This window comes from Hippoglossus hippoglossus, chromosome 13 (genome assembly GCF_009819705.1).
Source record: "Hippoglossus hippoglossus isolate fHipHip1 chromosome 13, fHipHip1.pri, whole genome shotgun sequence".
NCBI classification, from domain to species: domain Eukaryota; kingdom Metazoa; phylum Chordata; class Actinopteri; order Pleuronectiformes; family Pleuronectidae; genus Hippoglossus; species Hippoglossus hippoglossus.
The window spans coordinates 17290273-17317548 of NC_047163.1; the positions used below are offsets into that span (position 1 = coordinate 17290273).

The 27276-nt window shown below is 39.6% G+C and overlaps 1 protein-coding gene across 5 annotated transcripts; it reads left to right on the top strand.

Moving 5' to 3' along the window:
- The first annotated feature begins 31 nt into the window (after window positions 1–31).
- fam168a (family with sequence similarity 168 member A) lies at window positions 32–25599 on the top strand. 5 transcript variants are annotated; one of them, XM_034605275.1, is made up of 9 exons: window positions 32–247; window positions 14809–14916; window positions 15667–15758; window positions 18097–18177; window positions 19241–19279; window positions 20908–21053; window positions 21784–21970; window positions 22172–22298; window positions 22524–25599. In XM_034605275.1, the coding sequence occupies exons 2-8, from the start codon at window positions 14855–14857 to the stop codon at window positions 22282–22284; spliced, it is 720 nt and encodes a 239-aa protein (XP_034461166.1). In that variant the 5' UTR covers window positions 32–247; window positions 14809–14854; the 3' UTR covers window positions 22285–22298; window positions 22524–25599. The 5 variants fall into 5 exon arrangements, with proteins under 5 accessions (XP_034461166.1, XP_034461165.1, XP_034461168.1 ...); XM_034605274.1 differs by lacking the exon at window positions 19241–19279 and having other exon boundaries at window positions 18097–18225; XM_034605276.1 differs by lacking the exon at window positions 19241–19279 and having other exon boundaries at window positions 33–247.
- The last annotated feature ends 1677 nt before the right edge of the window (window positions 25600–27276 follow it).

Sequence of the window (27276 nt, forward strand, 5' to 3'; positions counted from 1 at the left end):
CCTCTCTCCTTGCATCCCTCCCTCCCTCCCTCCCTCTCGGCAGTGCATCCCCATCCCCCACACAGTGACCGTCTCTCCGGGTGAAAGCTGTCTCCTTCTCCTCAGCGCAACTGGCCCCCGACAAAACGCTGCCGTAGCACAGCCAGTCCACACCGAGCCGAGCAGAGCAGACACACGGGAGAGAGCACGTACGCACCACCGGAGAATCTTGTTTCATTTTCCTCAGTTCTTCGACCGAGTGACTTCGGTGAGTCTCAGCCGCAGTTTGTTGTTATGGCGGACAGGAATGTCCATGTGTCGACTCGGTACTTGTTCGTGTTTTTTTCCCCTGCCTTTTCTTCCCCCTCCGTATCCCTTCAATTGTCCTCCGCGGCGGTGGCTACAGTGGGAACTAGCGGGCTAAGCTAAGCGGGCTAGCTCGAATTGCGGACTCAAACGGATACTAGTTGTCCGGTCGACGGTGGTAGTTGTGGCGTTGGCGGTGAAAGTAGCCGCTGTCGCACCGGGGCTCTCTGCCCTCACCTGCCGGGAGGGTTTTTTTCATTGTCTTTTGCTAGTCTTGCCCCAGCTAGCTCGCTAATTAGCCATTTGAGCAGCGTGTGTCGGGGGATGCTACGGCGGGCTAGCGGCTTGTCTTTTTCAGGGGCTAGCAAGGGAGCTAAGCTAACGTTTGTATTATGCGTCCCGCACGGATTCCTGCACGGGACTGCCTCGGGACGGCCGTATAGCCATGCTAACGGCGGCTAATCTAGCGATAATTGGCAAGATGGCATCTCAGAGTTATCTAGAAATCGGTGGATTTTTCAAAATGGTGTCTTAAGCTTGTTTGAGTGTGACCATTTTTGTCCGACCGCGGCTGTTTTGTCGTTGCTGACTATCTGAGGAATGCAGTGCTCCGCCAGTGATGCCACACTGTGATGGACATAACTACATTTAACCACTGATGTGGGGGAAAACACAAAAGCCTGCAGACTGTGCTCCAGGCTACAGCCTCCGATGCGAACAAAACAACTGTATCTTAGAGTGGGAGCAGTTTATTTCTGATGCACTAGTTTTATAATGCATCTGTGCAGTAACTGACGCATGTTATAAACACCACGTTTGCCCCAACACGAGGGACAATGTCTTTTGTTTTCACATTGAATTTAAAAGGTACAACAATGCACATCTCATACACTCAGGTATTTTATCTCTAATGTATAGTCTGTGTTTATAATAGTGCTTTTCTGGTCTTGATGACCTCTCAAAGAGCTGTACAATACAATGTTTGCCATTCACACAGCCGTCACAGTATATTTAATGCCAAAGTACCCATAGATTTTCAATCTGAAGGGATTTCTATTGTTAGGCCTCACCAGACCAACACATTATAGGTTGTTTATTTGGTTATTATCACATCCATTAGAAACATTCCACCCCCATCAAATAACAAACAACCAATGTTAATCTTCAAGACCCCTGTCAAATCAAGGGGCATCTGGCATGAAGTTGTGTTAAAAGCAGTGACAATGGTCAACCTTGAGAAATCCACAAAGAAACTGCAGTATTTTTGGGACATTTTAAGCAAATCTATATTTTTCCAGATAACTAGAAAATATAAAAAAAATTATGATGCAGAACTGACTATAAAATCGAGTTTAATTTAATCTTCAATCTAAGGTGACCCTGTCTGCCATGCTAAAGTAAAAGAGGAGGGGTGATTGGGTTTTGGCATGTATTGAGCGCAGTCTCATGTGTATGAATGGTAGGCTATACAATGCAACCATAAAACTGTCACCGGACTGAGAAGCTGGAGTCACTTAATGTTACGAGAGTTGGTGGTTCTTTAACAGGCCGTTGTCTTTCGAGCACTTCATTCACACGTGGTTTGAACCACTTAATGAGTTGCTCCTCGCAGATCAGCTAACAAATGCTTACAGACAGCAAGATCCTGATTCATGCTCCCATGGTGTACCTCTTCCAGTTACCAGTCTCTCCACTTGATGACCAACATGTTTTTTATGATTAACAATGAAGTTACCAGATTTTAGGGCCAATGCCACTGGAATTGTTAATCATTATTAGTCATTGCTTAAACAGTAGCTGCAATCAATAATTATTTCTCTTTTCTAGTTATACATCAATTATATTTTCATTGGTTAATCTAAATGTCACAGAATAATAATGTATTTAGAGCCCAATCAAATGGCTGACATTGATCATTTCATAACATATTTAATTTGCAATAATTAAAAAACAATATTCACACATATTAGTATCTTACAGAGCAGGGCATGTCTTAAACCCCGGTCTGTTAGTCTGACGATGGGAATAAACATTTTATGGATGTTTTAAGGGGCCACCGAAGTGAACAGAATTCATGCCGGAACTGGTGGTCAGTCTGACCATGAGTGACAGGTCAACTGTGTGAGAGAGCGCAAGAAAGCAAGCGAGAGCAACAGCATGGCAAAGAGTGCTGCACACAGCTCTACAATGGAGCAACAGAACAAAACACGAGTTAAAGATCTTTTGTGTTGACACCATGGTCTGATTAGTCCCGCCACAGTCTAGATGATTAATGGAAAACAATGCAGTGATGTCATTAAGAAATGCCAAACAAGTCCAAAAACAACTTTAGTTCGGAAATACTTTTACTGGGTATCTCTGCATCCTACAGGACAATACACATGATCTATAACCTATATACTTCGTCACTGTGAAGTCAGAAAATGACGTCATGCTGTGTTATTAAAATATAAAATAAAGATTTTGCATCACCCCCTCCAAGGCTTTTTATTTCCTCTGTGGCAGAAGAACATGTTACACCAGCCTTCAGAAAGGCTACCCTCACTTGTTAAACCTAAGTTTCAGGGAAAAATGTCTTATATTAGAATCAATAAGGTTTCCTTTCTAGACAGAGCGGTAGAGAACTCTGCATAGTTTTTTCCATCCATTTTGTTTAGGCACTGCACCCAAGTCTTATAATGAAAGGGAAGACCCTGTCAAGAAATATAGAAGAAATTGTATGTACTACACTGATAAAATAGCCTGCAAACCCACATTGGTTTGGGCTGACATTTGGCAAATTCACACCACTGTCTCTCACAGTTAAAACTAGAGGAACATTTCTCACCTCTCCTGTTAATAGCTGTATCTCTGTTTTGTGGAGTGTAATCAACACTAATGTATTATTTTGAGAGATTATCCATCCACTGTTTGTCATGCTGCACCTGACAATGCCCTTTTAATTTTCATTAGACCAAGAAATAATATACTCACATTGCTTGAAACTTGCTGTATATTTTGGATTGCATCCTTCATGAAAAACATGCACATTTTTATCTGTTGGTGATGCATTAGTGAATTCCGTGTAGGATGTTCACTGTAAGTTAAGAACTTTGCTTCAATACAGTAAACTTAATTTCTTGTAATGACAATTACTGAAATGTCTTGACTGTGTTTACCTGCCAGGCCACACGGTCTTACTTTCCCCAGCAAACTGACTCCTTAAATGTCACGTAAAGGAAAATGGTTTCTGAAATCTCGGTATTCAATTGGGAATGTCGTTTCCAAATCGGAACAAAAGCTGTGTCCATAATTGGTAAAAGCTGATTCTTGGGTCAGTTGAGAGTTAGGAGTAAAGCTTGGGCAAGTATCGATTATGGTCAGAGTAAGGGCGAGTCTGCAGGAAATGACTGTACAGCAATGGAATGCCACCAAAGGTTCACTTATGACAGTGTGTTTGTGTGTGTGTGTCCTGTACTTGGATTCAAAATGTGCTTGTATTTTATTTAATCAGTCAATCCTTATCTATTTTCCACCTCACTGCTGTGTCTTGATAATACCAATTGTCCCTGTTTGTCAGCCATCTGATCAGATACTACTGCTAAAACATGCCCTCCTCCCCAATTTATTAGGTACACCTAGCTAAAGCTAATGCAGTTTAAACCAACAGGCCTGCAATAAATCCACTTTAATGAAGATTAGTTTCAGTTCATGTTGAATCTGTAAAGATGTGTTGACTTATTTTAATGGTCGTTTTGGAGGCTAGAGGCTTGTGTACTGTGCTATGCTTGAACACATGTTACTAATATTGTCAGTAAAACCCAGTGCAGTTCAAAAGCAACACAAATTCAGTGTTCTTTATACTGAAAGTTTTCTTAAATTTCGATGGGAAAATGCTGTGAACCATCGGTCTTGCAATATTGCAATATATTGAATTGTAACCAGTATTGTGATATGCACTACCTTGTTTACCAAATTAATAGGCCAGCATTTGGTGATAGAAAACAATGCATAATTGTTGAATTTCTTTGAGCTTTTTCAGTGCCCTGGTACTGAACATTCTGGCTAACTGTCAGTGTCATGGATTAATGGGACACCTGCAAAGGATAGGGCCAAAGTTAATGTATCACCATTGCTTGTCTTACTGTAAAAAATTGTTGAACCACATCAACAGTGTGATAATCATTATGCAGGCTCTGTTTTAGCTAGTTTGAGCACTGGAGAGGTCCTTTTTTAAAAACATCACTAGTTATCTTAATTACAACCTAATAGAGCCCTGTACTAGTAGCACCTCCACTGTCGGCAATAATGCCAGTCTACTGTTAATATCTCCTTGTGGTATTGATTGTTTATCAAGGGTTTAACTGCCCAGTCCTAGGTCATAAAGCTGTCTGGTCTCGTGCATGTGCGTTCACTCAAGTATTTATGTCTGACTGGGATTTTGTTTCCAGTCAGTGTTCAAGACTACATTTTTGCACTGATGTGCCCAACTTTTCATTTATGTGCACCAGCACCTCTATTGTTTCACATTTCGCCACACTTACAGTTACATAATAAGTGTTATAATAACTTTTTTCCCTGTAGCCACTAAAATTGGACAAGCCGTTCTTGACAAAAGGTATGTTCTTTGTATTTGCTAGTTCCTGGCTCTGGCTAGGTGTCTCTACCAAAAATGTTGGGTCAGGATTTGGTATCTTACCCAGCAGTTTAGTACTAAAGTGCGGTATTTTTTCGTAAAATTGAGGTACGGTGTTCTCAAGTTTTTACATTTTATGCTACTTTATATACTCTATTTCAGAGGAAAATATTGTACTATCAAACTGCTTCAGTTATTTTAAAGATGAACATTTTACACTATTGACAAAATAAACACGACAGTCAGATTTTTTTTTCTTTTAGTTGTTAAGTAGCTTTTAATAACTAACCTGTCAAAGTTTAACAAGAAGAACAAGTCTTATGCACATTGATGACCTTAGATCCAGACATGTAACCAAATATGCACTACAATATTTCCCCTATATGCGGGTGAACTGTTTTTGAAATCTTACATAGTTCATTAATTTTTCTAATGACTACAATTTTCACAACCACTGCTTTCTGAACACTGCTGACTCGGGCTAGTATGAAACAAAGACAATCCTACCGCACACCCGCAATTAAATGCAAACATTTTGGTTTATTGTAATGCAAGTTTTTTGGGATGATCAGGATGACAGCAATGTTCAAATGATATAGTAAGCAAACAAGTTATCCCTCCAAGCTAATATGTGCTAACTCTATTAACCACATACTGGGTTTCTTTGAACTGTGACTTCACCGCTTCAAAGCAGAGGGCCGAAGATTACGTTTTCGTGGAGCCTGACTGTGCAGCTGCCCCCGACTCACTCAGCCTTACCCTGGCTCCAGGTCTGCAGCTACCTGTACCTACCCATCATCGCCATGTGGTCTTAACCATTAACAACTAACTGACTGCAAAGTGGTTTCATTCATTTGTAAATGAGCAAACAGACTGGCTCATTCAATTTACATTTTCTATGTATGTTTAATCCAAGTAATGCAAGTAATTTTCTGTATTGAGGCATTTCCTTCTTTTATTGCTACTGTTGTACTTTATATGTACTTCTTATTTTAATAGCCCCATAAATCAACGCACACAAGACGACTAAAGCACAACAGCTCGATCAACAGAGACTGCTGTAGAATATGAAAGCGCCCCGAGCAGTTTATTTAGTTGGCAATGATGGACTTAACTAGTGTTCCACCAGTGTCCTTAAATTATTTTCTGGGTCTTCTGAGTAAATGTTAGCATAGTATCTATAGATATCTCTTGGCAAATCCGTACAACAATTTCCCTGTGTCGTGTGTAATTAGTGTCGGTTACACTTGCAATCAGTGTTGCTGTAGACTTCTAGGATTGTTTCCAGTGTCATTCAGTTCTACTATCAGTGTTAGAATTCCTTAGTTGCAGTGAGAACTCATTAAAAGTCGTATTACTTGATGCTCCCCTTTTTAAGAAACGTAGACAGAAGCCTCTAATTAACTTTTTTTACAAGTCTGTTGAGGAAAACCATTTTTACCACGTCTCTTTTCCTTTTAACCAGTGAAGATACTGCTATTAACCTTTTACACCGTTAACTGTGGGTCCTTCTAGATCTCTTCTTGAACCACAAATCTACTAAGTTACATCAAAATACATAAATAGTGCAGAGTAAGTAGTAGGTGCCACTAAAATAATCACTGTTCTTAAATTGACAAATAGCCTCTTATTGTCTCATAGACCTACAAAGGTTGGATATTTTGCCATCAAATTATTTATCACACTGACCTCAGTGGCAGTGCCTAAGAAAAGCCGCTGTACTATTTGTCGTAATGCAGCGTTCTGAATGTGTGTTAATACCCCAGGCCCACAGCAGGGGTGGAGATCTCCATAAATGGATAATGTTTAAGGGTATTCATTTCATGGTAGGCACTCTGGGTATGAAAAATATTTCCATTTTCAGTGGGCCGGCACAATACTGTCACATAATCCTGGGATGCAGACCCATGAGGTGTGTGACTGATGAGATGATTTTGGAAAGGAGACTAGAAGAGGAGGAAGTCGGCACAGAGAAAGGGGGGAGATGCTGTCCTAGATCTAAAATAGCCCAGGGCTGTTTGAAGCTCGTTGCTGCGGGGCAGGTCTGATTGTGTGGAAGGCAGGGGGGTATTTCTGATTCCATCACACTGCCTTTTAATATTACAGCAGGATGGATGTAGTCTTGGACTTGATTATGGATGTCAGCTCTGATTGAAATAGCAGGCGCTACTGGAGGCCTGTGTTTTGTTAGATGTCACGCTGTTTGGAGGATTGCTGACGTAAAAGCTTTTTTTTTACGTCAGCTGTGCAGGCATCCTACATGAGCACAAGATTTTCTGCCTAATTTATAACAGACTGGAATATTTCACATTCTTCTCTTTTTGGCTGTGCTTTTCTCACTGGTTTGAAGGGGGCAAAAAATTTGAATCAGAAGACAGTGCTTGTTGGCTTGCTTGCTGCCAGGCTGCTGTCAATCTCTCACACACACCGACACACACAGTCCTGATCAAGCAGATTAGCTGAGGTGTTGAGTGTTAAACTCTTGACTTTGATTGCTGCTTTGTTAGCCATGAATGTTTCGTGTGACATAGAAAGCCTCAGGCTTTAATAAAGATTTATTGTTGGTGGCCCAGTAGTGCCACAACTAACCTCTTTCATTATCAATATGCAGCCAGTTCTTTTCCCAGTTAGGTGATTGTCTGGTGTTTAATATATCAGAAGATAATGAAAAATGGCCACATTTTCCCAGTACCTAATGGAAAATCTTTTAATAACTCGTCTGACCAATGGTGCAAAGAAAACAAACCTTTTTGGCCTGACAATAAAATGACTGGTTAATTGGGTCAATGATTTACAGTACAGTAAGCCGATGGTAAAATGTGCTTTAGAATTAAATTAAAAAAATAGATACAAAAAGATCCTCCTAATTGTGTGCGGGTTTCCCCATTAATTACCTCAACTATGGCAGCCGGCCATAGTCTCATTTCTCCCAGCAGTTTCATTATGTTCCAAATGTTTTTGGCACTTCTCATAACAACAAATAAAAGAACTCTAACTTAGTGTTCTACACTGTTGCTCATTGAAGAGATCTATGCAGTGCTCTGGCCCATTGTCACTCTCTCTCTTTCTCACACACAAACACATTGACCGGTCATCAACAGTACCCGGAGAAACTCCACCGCGTCAGAGGTGGACCATCAAAAATTCCATTCAGTATTTACTGTCTGCGTCAGACAGGCAGTTTTGCCCCTTCACCTGCCCCTCTGTATGTCCCATATTGTAGGTGTGCATCCAGAGACTGCCGCCTTCTCTAGTTCAAAGTTTGTAGATTGCCTAATCAATGTTACTAGGTTCCATTTTGGCATCAGGTTAATACTGAAATGATGCTAAATATGCGCTTTTACTTTTCAATTTGAGGCCAAATCCTCTGCCTTGTTGGTCAAATCTCCGTGACTCTGTGTATAACTGCTCTTTCAGTTTATAATTGACGATTAATAACTAGTATTTTACAAAGTAGTGTTTTTTTTATTAGAACATTGGTCGCTACCACTGACTTACGGATATTATGTCCATAAAAAATTAAATAGATGATGGGGCTGATGGGCATGAACATCATGTAACACAGTCTATAGCAGCAACCCCACTATTGACACACCACATTACACTCAGCCGTTTATTGTCTAATGGTTTCTCTCTCTCGCTCTCTCGCTCGCTCTCGCTCTCTGTTTCAGTCTCATATGACCCAAGTGAAATGCTTTCCTTCTGGAGGATTAAAAAAGCTGTTAAGTTCTATTCTCTCCTGTGCTGAAGTGTGATAACGCCCACCGGTTTTGATTAGTTGCTTAAAGAGTAGATGCCTGCTGAGGTATTATGTGGGAGGATAGAGTTGGTGTGGGGGTTGTGTTGCATTGTACATCTTCTCTAGGAATGGTAGCTCTTTGTGTGTGTGTGTGTGTTTCGGTGGTTTATTCTTTCACAATCCTCCCCCCCTCCTCCCTCATTAATACCACTTCTGCTCCCCATAGGCTGTAGGAATCTCCCTTTATAGAGTGGAACCAACATAATTGTTTTTGAAACATGCACATACTTGCACGCAAATAACATATGTAGACATAAATGACCAAGATCTGAAACAATGCAAAATATGATTGTCACTTTACTGCTTTCACACAAACCATTAAAAGACAGACACACACAAACCCCAGGTCTATTAGCATGCAGGTTATCGAGCCCCTGTATATTTCTCTACCATGGCCTTGAGGCTATATAGCTTGTGAGTTCAGCCCAAATGAAGTCCCACTAATAGAGTTTAAGCTTAACAAAGTCCTGAAAAATAACTCTGGTTAAGCCGGGGAGCTGTAAGGTCTCTTTAATAATGTTAGCCAGCGGTGATGAATGAATCCCTGGTCGCTGTGTCTTCATGTGTGAGACGAGGAGAGAATTTACAACACAATCTGATGCCAGGATTTGGGCAGCCAGAAAAATAACTATCAACATTTGAGCCTTTTTATCCAGCAAAATGCTTTTCTGTTTGCAGCTCCTGCGAATTGGAAGATATTTTGTCATTTAGATAGTAAATGTAGTATCTTTAAGTTTTGGACTGTTAAACGATAAAACAAGAAATTGGAAAATGAATCCAAAAGTAATTGGTGTTTTTTTAGGTGTTTTTCCCAATACAGCATCATACAATATCTTCAGGCAATTAATACGATTTAGTTTTACTACATCTGTTTAGACTAGAGGTCAAGTAGAGACAAAAACATTTTTCAACCTCCATTAAACGTGGGGAAATAGCCATGTTTGCAAGTGAGGAGAACCATGAATGAAACTGTTATTTTGTATTGTGAGGCTGCTACCAAAAGCACTACCCTCCTCAATTTATAATTGCGCACAGCATCTAGCATCAGCGTCATAACCTTTGCAGATGTGTAATTGCTGTCGGCAAATAAGTGAAAGTGCCTCACATCACATGCAGTTTCATCTTCGCTGCCGGAGTCCAGCTGTCCTTGTACTGACGAAGGGATGTTACACTGCAGCTTGACCTGCCATCTTTGAAGTCGACGTGTTTGTATCAAGGAGAGAGAATTTGAAAAACAGATGTTAGGTTTTACAGAAAGGGGCCACGAGACAGGGACAAAGTGTGTTTGTGCACGGGGAAAGTCATAAATTGAAATGACGCTGACTGTAAAAGAACCAAAAGGTACAACTCTGGAATCAGACCAACCCTTTGTAGGCAGTTAACCCTCAGTGGCCTTTGGCGAACACAGCACTTGTGTAAATGATGATTGGAAGTTCTGATTGGAAGATTGAATGCTTTTTCTTTAATATTGTATCAACCCTTGATTAGTATTTAACAGTACCTTTTAAACATATCCCAGCAAAACATTTATCTCCATAGTGTTTGTATGAATGATAATCTTTAAATCACTACATGGTTTTGCTCCACATTATTTTTTAGAACTTTAAACCCCTGTTTTGACGTCCCACGATCCATGCTTAAAACAAAGGGGATCATGCTGGTTTTAGCTCCTACGCAGTGCAACAAACTTGGCTGTATAGACGAAATTTTTTTTCCTGTTGTGTTTTATATCATTACGGAGCATGATTGAGTTTTTCTGTATATAATATAAGAGTAACTGCCCGCCCACAGACAGAATTGATATTGTCTGACGCATTGTGTGAATTTGCTTTTCCCAAAATGGCAGTTTGGCTTCTTAACAGGAAAAAGGTAATATATATATATATATATATATATATATATATATATATATATATATATATATATATATATATATATATATATATATATATATATATATATATATATATATATATATATATATATATATATATATATATATATATATATATATATATAAATAAATAAATAAAATGCAGAGCCCAAATCTATTTCAAGTGGTCTGCAGAAGTTGCTACTTGACTGTAAGTGCGTATTTAATTTTGACATTCTAGGCACACAACCGTATGTTGAGTTGTTGTTACTCGTTTTGTGTTTTGCCTTAAGCAACAAAAATGCTTTCACACCATGGAGATGTGTAGACTCTTTTCCTTTACTCTCTGTTCTACAAATAAATATACAAGCAGTCACTATCTTTGTCTGTCTGTATTGTGAATGTCCCCTGGAGAATGCTCTTCTTCAATCACAGTGGTCTTTTGAACAGAAGGTCTTATTGTTAGAAAGGGGTTTTTATTCGACAGCCTGATGCACCTCATCGCCACCTCCCCCTGAAAACAAAGGGAGCTGTGGTTTGACACTCCTTCTCATCACATGCTTTTCTGTCATCCTGTTACACACACACACACACACACACACACACACACACACACACACACACACACACACCTCCATTAGACACATTGATGTGCCCCTCTTGTTCTCACCCATTCACTTTTCGTCACCTTGGCCTGCACACGCACACGCTGTGTTTTTTTCAGGCAGAAACAGTCTGTTTCTATTCATTCACAGCTGTAATTGGGTATGTGTGTGTTTGCAGTAGGCCTCGGGGCTAGCTTAGCCACCTGTCTCTGTTAAAAGCCATTGTTCCCTCACTCTGCACATTATAACTTAGTTCATGTGAACAAACACCAGATTAAGCTAATATTCTGATTGCAGCTCTTACATGTAACTTTGGTTTGACGATTTGTTTTTTTGATAATTGAAACCAAATTTAAAAGTGCTACAAAATAGTTGTAAGATATCTTAAAATTTAAATGTGACATAAACCTGGATACATTATCTGGATTAGGAAATCACATGCATGTAGAATGCAATGTAAAGCTTGTCCACATTCTTAAGGTCATCATAAAAGGTCATCTAACTCCCAAAGCTGCAACTAGTAGCAGATGTTAACAAGTATCCCCTTACAAAAATGAATGATAGTCTTCCAGTTGAGCATTCCACCATCCCCAACTAACTAATTAGTTGGGGATTTTTAGATCAGGTCATTTTTAGATCAGGTCACAATGTTGGCTGAATGGAGATAAATGGAGAATAACATCAAGAAACCAAAATTTTAAATATCAGTTATAAAGAGCAAAGGCCCATGGACCAGATATGTAACCAGATACAGGTCACATGTCAACACCTCTAGTATTATATACAGTATGTGTTTATGTTGATTTAGTACACTGGATTGAGTGCATTGTCTTTTATGCTGTTGTCCACGCATCACTGGAGCAACAATTTTGATTTTGTTGTATTCTGCCGATACGACAATAAAGGGTTTCTATTTTATTATGGTCCTCGCACATACATTTTTCGATCAACTGCATTGAACTTGCTCTGTGAGCATGGCAGACATTTTGGAAAATCAGGGATTGTATTTTTAAACTGTTCTTTTATGTGGCATTTGCAGTAATCTTTGGCTTTTGCTTTAATCTTGTTATAATTAAACTCTTAGTTTGCATGTCGAGACACTGATTTACTGAGGTGGAGGAAGCTAATGACAAATTAATTGAAGAAAAGCAGCAGAGAGGAATGAAAGGTGGGAGGCCGGGAAGCTGGAGGTGGGGATTAAAGCAGAGGAGATGCAGTAGATTAATAAGGATTGTACTGTGAGCTGTGTTCAACAATAGGTAAATCAGTTCCCCAGGGACATTATTTTGTTATGAGATGTGAATTTTAGTGGTGAACCAGAGTTGATGCTCATGTTATTGGCTGGACTGGTCACGGACTACCGCTTCATCCAGTGTGTTTGTTTGTTTGTTTGTTTGTTTGTTTGTTTGTTTGTTAGTGATGGAGACAACACCATTGATTGTACAATCGAATGTTGGGAGTTTCTCTTTTGGCCATTTTGAATTGGTGAGAGCGACCATTGTCAGACCCCTTATTGAAAATGTTTTGCTTTCACTGACATATCTCAACTCTTTTGGTCAGACCCTCGCCAGCATGCACCTCGTATGTCACTATAGACTTTTTGAGACTTGAAATGGTGTCTGGGCCTTTTTCGGGGAAATTGCCTTTCACATAAGAACACTGTGCAGTGTTTCCTGAACGTATTGGTAACCCTGCAGTGGGAGATTGTCCAGGTTCAGAACGAGGGGTGGCGTCTGGGTAGAGCAGCAGGAGGCAGGACATGACGTAAGAATTCAGCTGTGGAAACCACAATATTTGTGTTTACAACACATCAACACCGGTGATGTTAAGAAAAGCTCTGGAATCTCGTATTTCCAAGTTGACATCTTTGTCAAAAACGCGAAATCGACTAACAGGACGCAGAACGCAAATATGATGCAATTAGGTCAGGAAAAATGTCAGTTTGTGTTTCGCCGTTAGAAGGTCCTTAATTTTGCACATTGCCCTTATACTTTCCAGCTATATTAGGTGTTGATGTCGTCTTGTTAATGTTTTGATGCATGCAAATGTTTATTTTAAGGGATTCATGCATAAAACAACTAGAAAGCACCTGCACCCACATGTTAATGCTGGCATTCAGTTGTCAAGTGACTCCAGGCGTTTTGACGTCATGTTCCTGGACGCAGTGCTGAAATGATTCTTTGACTAATTCGAAGTGTCAGTCTGTGTTGTTTGGCATTGCCAGGGTACAGTGTATGCCAGACATAATGACAGTGACGCTGTAATCATGTACATAATAAGTGTCTATGAAACACCAGCCCAGGATGCATCAGTTTAGATTTAAGATGGAATCTCATGTTCTGGTACAATCCAGTTCCTTTTGTATTGTCTTTACATGATGATTGGGTGATGTGCTGTGTACAACACAGGATACAAATAAAGTCATAACATACAGCGCGCACACACACACACACACACACCATGCCTCTACGTATTCCTCAGCTGTTCCACTCTGTGTGCGTGTTTGTGTAGTGGATCCTGCTTATTCATGGCCAGGTGCTTGACTTTGCTTCTTTTTGTACATATATTTTGTTCTCCGTCACTTGCACGCTCACTTGGGTGCGTTGTGCTTTTTCATTGGCTCTCGACGTTTTATTTGCTGCTTGTATTCAATGTTTTGTACAGCACATCACATATACATGTACTAGGTGTGTAACGATTCTTAAACCCGAGACTGAAACAGTGATACAACGGTGATGTATGAGTTAGATTTAACACTCTCATATACATTTTAAAGTCGCCCTCTAGTCAAAAATGTTTTTTCATGTTCAAACGGTTGAATTTTTTAGCTTCACTTCACTATTATCTAACTGCCAATATATTTAATATTTTCATATTTTTGGATTCTAAAAATGTTGATGAGGTAAAAGAAGTGAATATCATTTCAAGGATTGTAGAATTGAACTAAGTTTAAAAGTGAATAATATTTTTCCTGTATTTGTCTTTTTTCAGAAACGTAGTTATTTATTTGTAAGTTCGAACTCTTTATTTCACGCAGTGCGCTTTGTACCGTAAAAATTCTTGTGACACTAAAGGCCAAATGACCCTGCACCTAATATAATAGAAATTCCAAGCCTGGTGATCATAATTTTATCATTTTAAGATTAAATTACCTTAAGATTGAGAATTGAATTGTGGTTAAAAAATTTAGGTCTGAACCAAACTGCGAATTTGGAGTCGTTGGACAGCTAATGTGTATACACAGTACACACACTCATGCTTCACTTGACTTTGACATGCATCATATAGACTTAATATACACGTGAGTAAAATACGACCTGATTTCTGTTTTATCAGCTTAAAGATGCTAACATGCTAGAACACAGTGCAGCACATACACTGTAGATTCTTTTAGCAGTAAAAAATTCCCTCACAACCCGTTATTAAATCTATTTATTGGTTTTTAAACACCGGTTACCTCAACCACTCACTCAGACATGCCGTCCTAATCACTGTCTCCCCTGCTGCTATCACTAACCATTTGCTGTTGCACTGGTGCTTGCTTTTTTTGCTGTTTTTATTTAATTTACATTTTTTTTATCCCTTTTCCTGTGTTCGTTGTAATCATGACCTCTCGCTGTTTTAATTTCAGATTTGCATATCCACTTCCACTCCTTCCTCATTTGCATACAGCAAGAATGGCGAGCGGGCATCCCACAGACAAATTCAGTTTCATGTATCAACCAGACACGCACAAGAGGTACGGGGCACGCACTCACACACACACACACACACACACACACACACACACACACACACACACACACACACACACACACACACACACACAAAGACACACTCTCATGCACACACATTTCCCATGCCCATATTCTCAATGAACAGGTAAGTTGAAATAGCACTTTGAGGTTCATTCATCGCCATCGTGCGACCTGTGGGGAAAGAGACCTGATGGGAGATGTAGTTTAAACAAATCTTTAATAAGACATCTCCTCCCATCCATTTCCAGCACCTTAAATTTTAAGTGGCCACTCCTTCGTTCAATCCTGTAGAGGGAACCAGGATGGTAGAGCTCCTCCTGCCTCTTTTTTGCAGGTGTGCAACATTTGGCTGGTTGTATTTAACACCACACAGGAAACCAGACAATCATTTTCAGTGGATTTTTGCATTCCTCTGATGTTCTGTCAGTACTTGTGCTTTTTAAAAAATTCTGTCAATAGTCTGTTTTTAAACGCAAGCTTATTTTGAGCCAACTTGAGGGTGAGGATTTACGGTGCTTGATTTTTGTTGCATGCTTGCAAAATCCTTCAGCTGGATGTCGCCTTGAGAATCTTGAGTTTGGGATTAATGTGTGTGTGATGAGTGTGTGTGTGTGTGTGTATGTATGCTTGATAGATGTAACAATTTTCTTTCCAATTTACGTGGCTTACGTCTCTCTCCCCTCCATTTTTCTTCTCTCTCCTCTTTGCGACACTTTCCTTTTCTCTCTCAGTAAGAACAGATTAGCTTCAGCTATGAATCCAGTCTACAGCCCTGTTCAGCCTGGCACCCCTTATGGAAACCCAAAGAACATGGCGTTCACAGGTAAGACTAATCAGCACATACACATTTTTCATCCACTAATATCCAGATTGTCCTGTATTGTTTACTAAATGTGGGCACAAAGTGGCTGCCATAGAAGAAATGCAGTCAACAAGTTTGCCCATCACAAAAATGAGTATGTTGATGAGTTACAGACTGGATCGATGTAGCTACTGTGGTAAAGTCAGTGATCCAGAAACCAAAAACCAAAAAATCAATTGATAAGTGGTGAAAGTTATGTGCAGATAAATCATAATAAAAATAACCAGTAGTTGAAGTTTGATACAAAATCAGTAACAATAAGAGCTTCACCTCAATCAACTAAAAACACTTTGTAGTAACAATTCTGTAGTAAGATGAGACGTTTAGAGTACCTGTTCTAAATATATTTGTTTGTAATGGCCTGTTAGTTTTTGTAATGGCCTGTTACTGTGGTAATGCTGCTTGCAACTCTCTTTCTGAAACTAAAAGTGAATTGCAGTAACTGAGCTGCGGCAAATAAAGAAACAGAACTATGAAGCTGCTGCACAAACAGCTGTCCACCTGTTTATTCAAAGTTCATTGAAGCTTGACTCAGTACACAAAACCCTCAACTCGTTGACGTGAACACGCTGTTGTCATGATCAACAACGTCACTTATGTTGATGAGTTTCAGCAGCTGCTGCTAAAGAGTGTTGGTTGCCTGTTTACTCAAAGTGTATTAATATTGAAGGTATCGCACGTTCAAATCGCACAAAATTTGAAAACTGCACTTCCTTGGGCTCTTAACAATACACATGTCTACTGCTGGCCAAGATGAACAGTTCTTCAGATTTGATATGCTTTCAAACACAGAGCAGTTACAATACAAGTTCTTATAAGATCTACAACCCCACTGTCCCTCCACGGACTACCTCCATCATAGCTATCTTCCATGTTTGTTTTCGCCGGGTTACCCCGGGGGGAATCAGATTCGGGCCACTTGGGCTCGCTGTGTGAGCGTAGTGTTGGAGAGAAGACTTAGAAATGCAGGTTACAGGTGACTGCAGGACCGATTCATATTTAGATTACAAATTGTGTATTTAGATTACAATGAGTTTATAAAAAAGGAGATTAGATGCAGTAAAATGAGATTACCAGTGCAGACTGTTTTGTTTACCTTCGCTTGTAAACCAGGAGACAGATGTGTTGACCCAGTTTGAGAAGCAGCAAGTGTGTCAATGATGTCAGTAAGCAGTCCATCTCATATGTCCATTGACGTGAAGCCTCTCAAGACAGATGCATTCAAATGATAAGATGCTTCATAAAAATTGATTTCCATCTGTGCAGAACTGTCTTGAATGAAGTCAACTCGTTGAAAATGACTCCAAGCATCTCTTAACTACAGACAGTGAGCCAATCACCAGAAATAATGTAATGAAGATGGGAAATATTGAAGCAGAATTGGTTGTAATCTTAACATAGATTTGAACAAATTCAGTCATAGCCTCAGAAATGCGCTGTTAATAAATTAGCAACTGTGTTTACATGCAGATCAGTATCACGGTTATTATAGGTTTTTGGAAGTGGCCTGTTTCTGTATTAAGCATGAAAATGTCAGTATCCTGGATAAGACCATATCCCAGTTTTGATAATCCCATTTTTACTAGCTGGAGTAATCCAAAGTGAATGTCATAATGGTGCATATATACATGCATCTTATCTTATCCTGGTTTCTGACCACTGCTGACTACCTTTGAAACTTTATTTATTAGACCTGTGCACATCTTGACTAAAGCAGCTAAAGAAAGATATAACAAAGGCTTGTATTCTGAGGAAACTGACTACAAGTAAAAGCAAGCAGTGAGCAGCACTTAGTGCTTGTTCATTATTTCTCTTAACCTCCCTTTCTCCTTATTTATCTCATTCTGACAAACTTGTACTTTTTTTTATTATCATCAGTGGAAGCCTTTTCTCACGTCAAAACCAGCGTTGTTTGCTTAGCGTGTGTGTGTGTGTGTGTGTGTGTGTGTGTGTGTGTGTGTGTGTGTGTGTGTGTGTGTGTGTGTGTGTGTGTGTGTGTGTGTGTGTGTGTGTGTGTGTGTGTGTGTGTGTGTGTGTGTGTGTGTGTGTGTGTGTGTGTGTGTGTGTGTGTGTGTGTGTGTCTCGATTTATCTCCACCCTCACCATATTGGCAGGTGTGCCCCGTCTGCCAGTTGGTGTATGTAAGGCGCGTTGAACCAACTATGTCATTGGTGCAGACATGTTTTTTAATGAGCGCCATCTGTGCACATCCTGCTCAAAACCAAATCTGTCCTGTGTTTGTGTTTCCTCTCTGTTAAGCTATGGTTTCTAATGTGTTCTCTCCTGTGATGACACTCAGGTTATCCAGGAGGGTATCCTGCCGCGGCTCCCCACTATACCCCCAACCTGTATCAAACAGGTAGTCCTGGGTATCCACCAGGTGAGCTCTGGCACACACCATTTGATGGCTTTGTTTATCTTACAAAAGGTAATATCTTGGAAGCAAATGTCTAATTTGTGTAGAGTTAATGAGTGGGATGTTCTTTATTTTATTTTTTTTATTTTTTTTTTCAAGTAATGCAAATAAGAGATAAACAACCCACACACACAGCAGAGTGTAGGGGATTGTCGTAAAGGGCGTCACACAGACACAATGTTGTATGCAGATGATTTTACAGGCTAATGATGTTTTAATTATTCAACTACAACAATGTTTTATTCTGCAAGCTCTCTGTTGAGTAGATATGGCACCGTTGTCCGTAGTTGTTGTTTGTCTGTTTATTTGCACATCACAAAATCCAAAAATGTAACACTACAGCACTTGATTATTATGTAGAAAAATGAATGAAAAAAATCATACAGTAAAAACAACAGAACCAAAAAGACTGCAGCATTGGGTGGCTCAGGTAACAGCACATTTCAGGGGCAAAATAACTATCGAGGACTATAATTCTGTTAGTGATATAAACTCATGCTAACTACTGGCATTGGCCATCTTTATATAGAAATATGAACTTTTGAGACAGATTTTAAAATGTAAGCTTTTAAAACCTAGATTAATAATTTAAAAGAATCCTGTAAATTGCACAATCTTGTAATTGTTTGTGGCACAATAACAATCTTTAGTATGTATAAGAGAGGAGAGAACAACAAACCCAAAGTAAGGAAATAGAGATCGGGAACTTGGTGGTGGTTTGGTCCTTTAAGTTTCATGATATAATAAATAACAAGAATAAAAAATATAAAGTCCTTTTCAAAATTCTGTTCAAATAATGGATTTGAAATATGTATTGGAAACCATAAAGATTGGCAGTTAAATGACAGCATACCTGGAAAGTATTAATTTCTATGAATATATCAAACATGAAATGTTCTTAACAGGAGGGCAAATACCTCCTTGAATTGTTCCCCATCCTCCTGAATTTTAAGTGTCGTAACGAGGCAGGATGGGTTTGTAGTTTTCTGCTTTTGAAGCTCCTCTCTCCTCTCATCCCCTCCCCCAGTTGTGTTTTTATCTTTTTGGAAGTCTAACAAAATATCAGGTATGCTCCGTCGAAGCTCGCACAGCTTTGTTCCAACAGACCACCTCAACTTCATTCCTAAGGCTGCTGCTGTTGTTTGTCTGCAATTCATATTTCTCTGCCTTGTGCAGGGCTTATTAAATACATGGAGAAATTAAATTGTTTCCGTTTTTCAGACGAGCTGGATGTGGTCTGATTAGAACTGTGTCTTGATCAATGTCATCATTTCTTCAAGACCATTTAATAGACAAACTGTTTTCTGTCAGCAGGGCTTTTGTGTAATTGTCACACACCATTGTCCTCTAATGCCCTGCATGCATGTTAAAGAATGTGTATGAGAGTATGCACACACACAAATACACACATTTAGACACACACAGAGCAGCTCCAGCATCTCTTTGTTCGCTTGTCCTTGTGTGAGGGAAGCTTTCATAAGCTCTGCTGCAGCAGCTAGCTAGTAGCATGTTTGACCTTCAGGCTCCTCCTAGTGGCCGTTCAGAAGTACTGCACTCTGGAGAGCAGAGCCCAGACATGAACACAGAGTCCGAACCAGATACCCTCACTGTACAACAGTACACTGTACTTTTCAACCCGGTGCATTATTTGTTAAATGAAAGCTGCACTAAGAAACAATCATATTTGGAAAATATATCTCTGTACCTTTTAGATTGCTCCGAAGCTCCTTGGTTACTGGAGAAATGAGCCATTTTTAGATTCACTAACCCTCGGCTGTATTGTTTTTAGCCTCCCATCAAAAGGCGGCACCAGAGCCCCATCTGGTGGATTTTGTGCCAAATGGAAATAATAAACATACAGTTGAAAGCTCAGATAAACTGTTTAAATGTAGGTATTTTCACATGTTGGTGTTGCATTGGTGTGACTAATGTATTTTTACTAATTTACTTGCCACTGCTCTGCCCCCAGACTTCATGGTGCCTACAGTCTATCCATATATAAGAGCAGCAGTTTTTCATAACATGCAGAGTATTACTCATTCTCTAATCCTCTCATGTGCTGTATTTAAAGATAATAGTAATTCAGTATCTTAAAGCTCATTGTTATTTTTTACTGTCAAAGTGTTTTTATTTTATTGTTCCTCTCACCATCATCATGATACTTGAGGAAGTTGTTCTCATGAAAGAAGTTTGACAAACTTTGTGCATTTACCTGCCCAGCACCAAACAGCAAGCTAAAGCAGCTAAAGAGTTTAAACGGTTTCACAAAATAATAAAACAGTTTTTCCTTTCCTGGTCGGTGTTTAAATTGAAACTTCACCTCTAAGTTTTGGCTGAAGTCTCCTACGAAAGCGTTAGTCCCTCCAATTTCCAAGACTGTTTGAAAAACATAGTGGCGTCATCGGCCATGTTCAACCCATAAATGCTGATTTTATTTATACATTTTTGTGATAATTGTGATATTAAACCCAGCATTAATCTATCGAATCAGTCATAGGTTAGTTTACAGCGCAGAGAACACATTTAAGTGTACAGTATCTGAATTACAAAAGGTGACAATATACATGTTATGTTAGTTTTTTTTGGGGGGGGTTTTATGCACTGTAAATCACTTATTGCAGGTTTGAGAAAACATCTCATCAGTTAAAGTGTCAAATTTATTTCTCTCTTCTTCCTTTCTCCTCTTTTTACTAGGATATACTGCAGCAGGCACCCCATACAAAGTGCCACCCACTCAGTCAAATGGAGCACCCCCTCCCTACACCCCAACCCCCACCCCATACCCAACAGCTATGTACCCTATCCGCAGTGCCTACCCTCAGCAGAACCTATACGCACAGGTAAGGACACTGAAAATAATAACTTGTCAGTCTGCTACTGAAAGAAAAGTCGATCAGGTTTGTCATGTTGCCACTAAACTGAAGCACTATCAGTAAATAAGTTTGTGTTGTCTGATCAGTCAATGTAAATTTTAAAGACTATATTTAATACAGTGAGATGAGGCAGTTTTACAACTCTGACATCAAACCGTTTATGCAATAGTTTCAAAATGAAAAGCATTTTGACTGTAGTTTTATCAAGAGTGAAAAATTATTTTAATGTTAGTGATGGGTTTTATGTTTATTGCAGCAATTATGTTTTATACCAAAGAATTACTTTGGTTAATAGTCTGAGGAAGTTCCAGGAATAAAACTGTTGAGGTACATGTCCCTACAAAAGCCCTGGATTTGCAGCATATTAGACTTTTAAAACACATGTTTGGTTGAGATCTTCACACAACAGGGACATCCTTTTTTTCTATTCAATGCTATACTTCTTTGTAATGTTAAATATAAGAAGAAAACCATAGATGTTAAAGTAGTTGAAAAAGTGAGAAATGCAACATGCCAATCACCAAAGTAATTATTAAATCAGTATTAGCTGTTTTTGTTCTGATTTCTTTTGTTCCTGCAGTAGAAGATGGTCATTAGCACTCAAACCTTTTTTTAATGTGATAAATACGTTATATTATATAATAAAACTTTATACACACAAACATTCACAAACCTTATTCTGTTTCTACCCTGACAGGGAGCGTATTACACCCAGCCTGTGTATGCGGCTCAGCCACATGTGATCCATCACACCACTGTGGTGCAGCCCAATAGCATCCCCTCCACAGCCCTCTACCCTGCCCCGGTCCCTGTACCTACTCCTCGCAACAACGGCATGGCTGCCATGGGAATGGTAGCTGGGACAACCATGGCGATGAGTGCAGGTACGGCCCAGCGCAGAGGACACTGATTATTTCCTTCAGTTTTCAGACATGACCAGATTTAGGCAGCAGCCTCCTGACAGCTGACAAGACATTGTGATTCTGATTTGAAGTCATTCATTAGTTCTTGAGTTTATTGCTTGAGCTCAGAAAGGCTGTGGTGATTGATCGGTCTTTAGTAGTAATGTTGTGAACTTCCTGTAGGGACCCTGCTGACAACGCCCCAGCACCCCCCGATTGGAGGACACCCAGTTACTGTGCCAACCTACAGGCCCCAAGGGACACCTGGGTACAGCTACGTACCACCTCACTGGTAGAGCCCACCAATCATGTGAGTGTCTGCCCTGCTGCTGTTTTCGTTGAAATGTTCCTCGCCATTTCATTTTTCTCTCCTCTTCCTTTTCACCTCCTCCTTTTCATTCCTCTCTTTGTTCCTCCGTTGTCTCTCTCTGACCTGAACAAACTGCTGCCTCACATTTCTTTCCCCTCAGAGGCCCGAGGCGCTCTTTAAATCAATCGCCAACGTGTACATCTGCTCCTCTTTTTTTCTCTCCAGGTCTGGAGTCCACCATCGTATGCAACTGCTCAAATCTTACACGGGCTCCCGCTGGTAACCACGGGAACTCCGCACCTGTCTGCAAGAACAAAACTAAAGTGCAACAGCCACTTTACTTTTATTTTTATTGTTATTATGCGACATTCTCTTAACATTCTTACAAAAGCTGCTTTTATTTTTTAAATTTTATTTCTCTGTTCATTTGCCAACCAGTCATTACTTTATTTTGTATGTTTATTTTATTTTTTTTCTCTCATTTTTCTTTGCTGTGTCTGTCATTGGAACTCCAGAAGGACTCTTTGACCAATCACGGGTGTCGGTTGCTCCTGTTTCTGTGTTGTGCTGGTGTGTGTGGTCCCGCCTGCTGCTGCTCAGTTGGCTGGATAATATTGGGCACTTACTCCTTGTTATCATCTCCCATCATTCACTACAAAGACTTACTGACTTATGCTGCCAAATTTTCTAACGACTAGATATCAGCACAGGGTTTTAACATAATTAGGATTTTTGGGGGGGATTATTTAATTTTTCTTACTTTTTACCACACTCAACTGGATTGCTTAACTTTTCCTGTAGACTTCTTATTTTCTACCTTGGTCATTCCTTCCTCTTCATCCTTTATTTTATCGGATTTGTTTCATTTTTTATTTAAATCTCGGTGGTCTTCCAGCATGTAGCTGTCTGTCCGGCTGTAGTCTGTCAGTCACCGTCGTCCTTTCGTCTCCATGTGAGTTGCTGTGTTGTTAGGAGCAGAGCACTTGCTGCCCATCGCCCACCCAGCTGCGTGTCCCAGCCTGTCCACATTAGCTTAGCACCTAGCACATACATAAGAAATTACCACCTTCTTCATGCTGCATACTATGCAGGCTAGTATGTTTGCGACACAAACGGAATCTTTACCTAGAGCTAGAGAACATTTCGGGGTTGTTCGGGTCCTCAAGCTTTTTTTATTGTGCTTAGCGTAGGTTAACGCATTGAGAAAATGCTAAATATTAATTCTAACCGTGTCAACAGCATGGGTGGTCGTACACACTCACACACTGACTCCTGCAGTGTGTTGGAAAACACATGATCACTTAGTGGCACTTACTGAACAGTACCTCCCAGTCCAACACAAGCATACACACGGGTTTCTAGAGGTGTGCATTGCAGACACAGCCAGCAGAGAAGGAGTTTAAAGGGATTGTGTTGGCACCAGGAGAGCAGACTGGGGAGCAGACAACCATGGGAGGAGGAGGAGGAGGTGATGACGTTCACAGTCGGTTGTTTCATTTCAAGGTACAAGACATTTGAGTTGGTAACATCTTACTTGCAAGAAACTGCTGTCACATTCTGCTAATTTTGCACTATATGTATTGTACATTGATTTCTCGCTGTGATCATATCGTCTCCTCCTCCTCCTTCATTCCAGACCAGGACTAATAACCAAACCGAAAAGCCAGATTATTCAATTTAAAATGCACCATTCAAATGTGCTGATGTATGGATTCACTCCATTAGTCCGTTTTGTCAGTGCTCTGAGCTCTGAAAAGGCCGAACAAATGAGGTTTCTGGGTCGGGTGCTACATTAGGAAGTCAGGAGGCTGTATACACCTTGTCTGTGTCGTATTCGCGGCTTGGAGTTCTCAGAAATTGGGGTCAAAAGTCGGTGATCAAGAGCAAAAAATGAACTGCAATCAAAAAGCAGTGATGTTTTTGTTTTAATTGCTGGAGCTTGAAATTGTGACGACTCGGCGTCTCTGTCGCTTCATTTTAACCCAGTTAGCTTCTTTTGACAGGAGGTAAAGAGCTACGCGACCTTCAAAGGGCCAGTAAGTGGCTTTGAGACTTTTAGCAGTATTATGAGAAAAGAAAATTCAGTTGTTTACTGTGTTAATTCTGCCGGAGTCAGAGATTTACACATATTTGGTTTTACTGACTGCATTTCAACATTGCTCTTCATTCTTTTCAACAAAAACCTTTTATTTTATTAAAAGTCATTTCATGGGGACAATATTACAGCCAGTGAGAGCTGGATCATATACAGCTGGTTTTGTTCACGCTAAGGTGTCTACATCCACAGTATGATGATTAATCACTGAGTCTTGTTTATTGGTCCTTGGCTGGAGGACGTGTATGGTGCGGGGTTGTGGTGGTGGTGGGGTTTGATAATTAGGTGAGGCCTGTGGCATTTAAAAAAAAAAAAAAAAAAAGAAATAAAACCAAAAAAAGTATATAAAAATAAAAAAAGATCAAATCACAACTTCTGTAGAGGACAGGTTGGTTTAGCAAAAGCATTTACTGTGCTGGTATGTAGATGAAGTGGTTTGATATTGCAATAAAACAAGAGGGAATGCCTCCAGCTGTTTAACACAGTAATTATTTTATCAGCGTTTTGAATTGATTTTTGAATAAAATGCTTATTGTTGTAATCTCTAAATATGGATCACAGGCTCTGTAAGCAGCCTCCATTCAATAATTATTACACTTAACTGCTAAGAAGAGTAGAACATATCAGAAATGTGGGATAATGAATAACTTTGTGAGGAAATATTGCACAACATAAGAGAACTTGAGGACTACAATTTAATGCTAAGTAACAGGTACCTAGGCTGTGTAGTGCAAATGGGAGGAAGAAGCAATTTATATTGTAATTTTAAAATATAAACCAATAAGATCGAGTGTTTTGAGGTATTCTTAGTCCAGATGTTTGTACACTAGTAGGTTAATTCTCAAGAAAATACTCAATAATGTTGCTGTCGGATGAAAACCATTTATCTTTGAGCCTTATCTTAAATAATGACCCCTGTATTTTAGAAGACATGAAGTGGTTGTTATTGACACAAGGGTCATCGAACGTTCCCACCACGTATGGATCAGAGAAAATACAGAAACTGGATTTTCTTGCGACAGCAGTAATATTACTTGTCATTAGGATTTATTTAACTAACCACTACTTCTGTCAGTATTTCTCCATTTGTTTGGGTTTTTTTTTTTACGTTATTTTGCTTTTTTTCTCATTTCCCTCTGGTCAATTAAGCATATTGGGTATGCATAATATTCAGGTGTATTTAACTATAGCATTGGATCTCTAAGTTTAAAAAAAAAAAAAAATGCAGTATATTTATACAGCAAGTGGTACAGTAATGTATTTCTAGCTAAGCATGGTTGCATCAGTGTGGCAGCTACTGTTTGTGCTTTTACATTTTTTTTTACCTCTTCTGCATCTCTGTCCTCTACATATCTGTCACTGTGGTAGGGGGGAGTATTTAGGATGGAGTATAAGGCCGTATGGAGAAAATTGCCCATAATATTCGAAGAATAATGTGGAAACGTCAGAATAGTACGACAATAAAAACTTAAAAGAAATATGCAGCAAGGAGAACCGGTGTTTGCTGGAGTTGCTCTCCTGGATCCAAAATCTTGAACGAATCTCATTGCTTCTTGAGAAAGTACAAAACAGGCTGATCTTCTGATATTCCCCCTCTAACATGACACATAACCTAAAATTAGGACTTTATTTTTGTAATATTACAACTTTATTCTCGTAATAATACAACTATAAATTCTCAAAATCTCAGCTATTTAACCCAAGGTCTGTAAATAAAGTTAGGCCTTGTTGAGATTCCCACATTTTTACGATTGTTGCCTGGATTTTCAGACTTTAAGGAAGTAAGGATGAACGACAGAACAGAAATGGATTGTATTATTTTTGGCTGGGTGAAAAAAGGGTAACCATTCCTCGCTGTCCGTTTCTGTTTTGCCACTACAAAGATGAATCGAACGTTGTCTCAGAAACCCTCAGCCTCCATGCCCTTTGTTCTGTGCCATATTTCACCAACTATTGTTCAGTTAATATTAGTTTCTTCTCCTCAGTAAACTGGTTAAGTCTGAGTCCTTATGTCCTGCTTCCTGTGAATGTGTTTTCCTGTCGCTCTTCCTGTTTCTCACATTGTCGTTGATGCATATTGCCAGTCTCACTTTTCTGTTTCTTACTCTCTTGTTTCCACTTTGTGCCACAAACTCCTGTTCAGAGGCCATTTTGCATCCCGTCAAACACTCATTTCATTTTTGCCACATTCAGGGATGCACAATGTGATAATCTGTTCTGCTCCCTCCCTTCTTTTCCTTCAGCCCTCTGCTCTCATGTTTCTGGCCTCTCTGTGCGTCTCAGTCCGACCTTTGCAACCCTCACCACCCCCAACTAAATAACAGTTATACCGAATTATACAATGGTCGTTAAATTGCTGTTCTTACTGGTGATAATCTACTGTACTTATGGCATGCGTGATATTCCACTGAGCCTTTTTTAACACTAGGTGTCACTGGTGACAAAGTCTAGAAGTGGCATCACCATAGTTTGAGGCTTTGAGCCAGAATGATAAAGGAAATGATTTTTCAGTCATTTAAAATTCCCAATTTGGTGTCACATTGAGATTCTTTATTTAGAGGTTGGACTTATCCGAGTTAAATGTTTTTTTTTTCTTCTCAGAAATGCCATTTTGGACGACAACAGAAGCCAAATACATTTTTATTTGTCTTTCTTACAGGAGAAGTAAATTTTGTTTGAGTTAATAATAAGAGAGGGGTTTTCTTTCCTAGGCTGTGGACCAACGCTCTTTAAAAACTGTAACACTGTTTTAATATGGCGGCTCAGTAGAGAGGCAGACCCCGCAGAGCATTCTGGGAGAGTAGAATTTGTAAGTGTCTCCCTAATCAGCAGGCTCTGTTTTTCCTGGGTGGTGAAACAGCTTCCTTATTTCACTCCATTCCT

What these genes read in the sequence shown, in the direction of transcription:
- fam168a (XM_034605274.1), top strand. Translation starts at nt 14,855, where the DNA reads ATGGCGAGCGGGCATCCCACAGACAAATTCAGTTTCATGTATCAACCA. An exon ending in CTTTGTTTATCTTACAAAAG is followed by an intron (nt 18,226 to 20,907) that starts GTAATATCTTGG and finishes TCTTTTTACTAG; the next exon opens with GATATACTGCAGCAGGCACC. An exon ending in AACCATGGCGATGAGTGCAG is followed by an intron (nt 21,971 to 22,171) that starts GTACGGCCCAGC and finishes AACTTCCTGTAG; the next exon opens with GGACCCTGCTGACAACGCCC.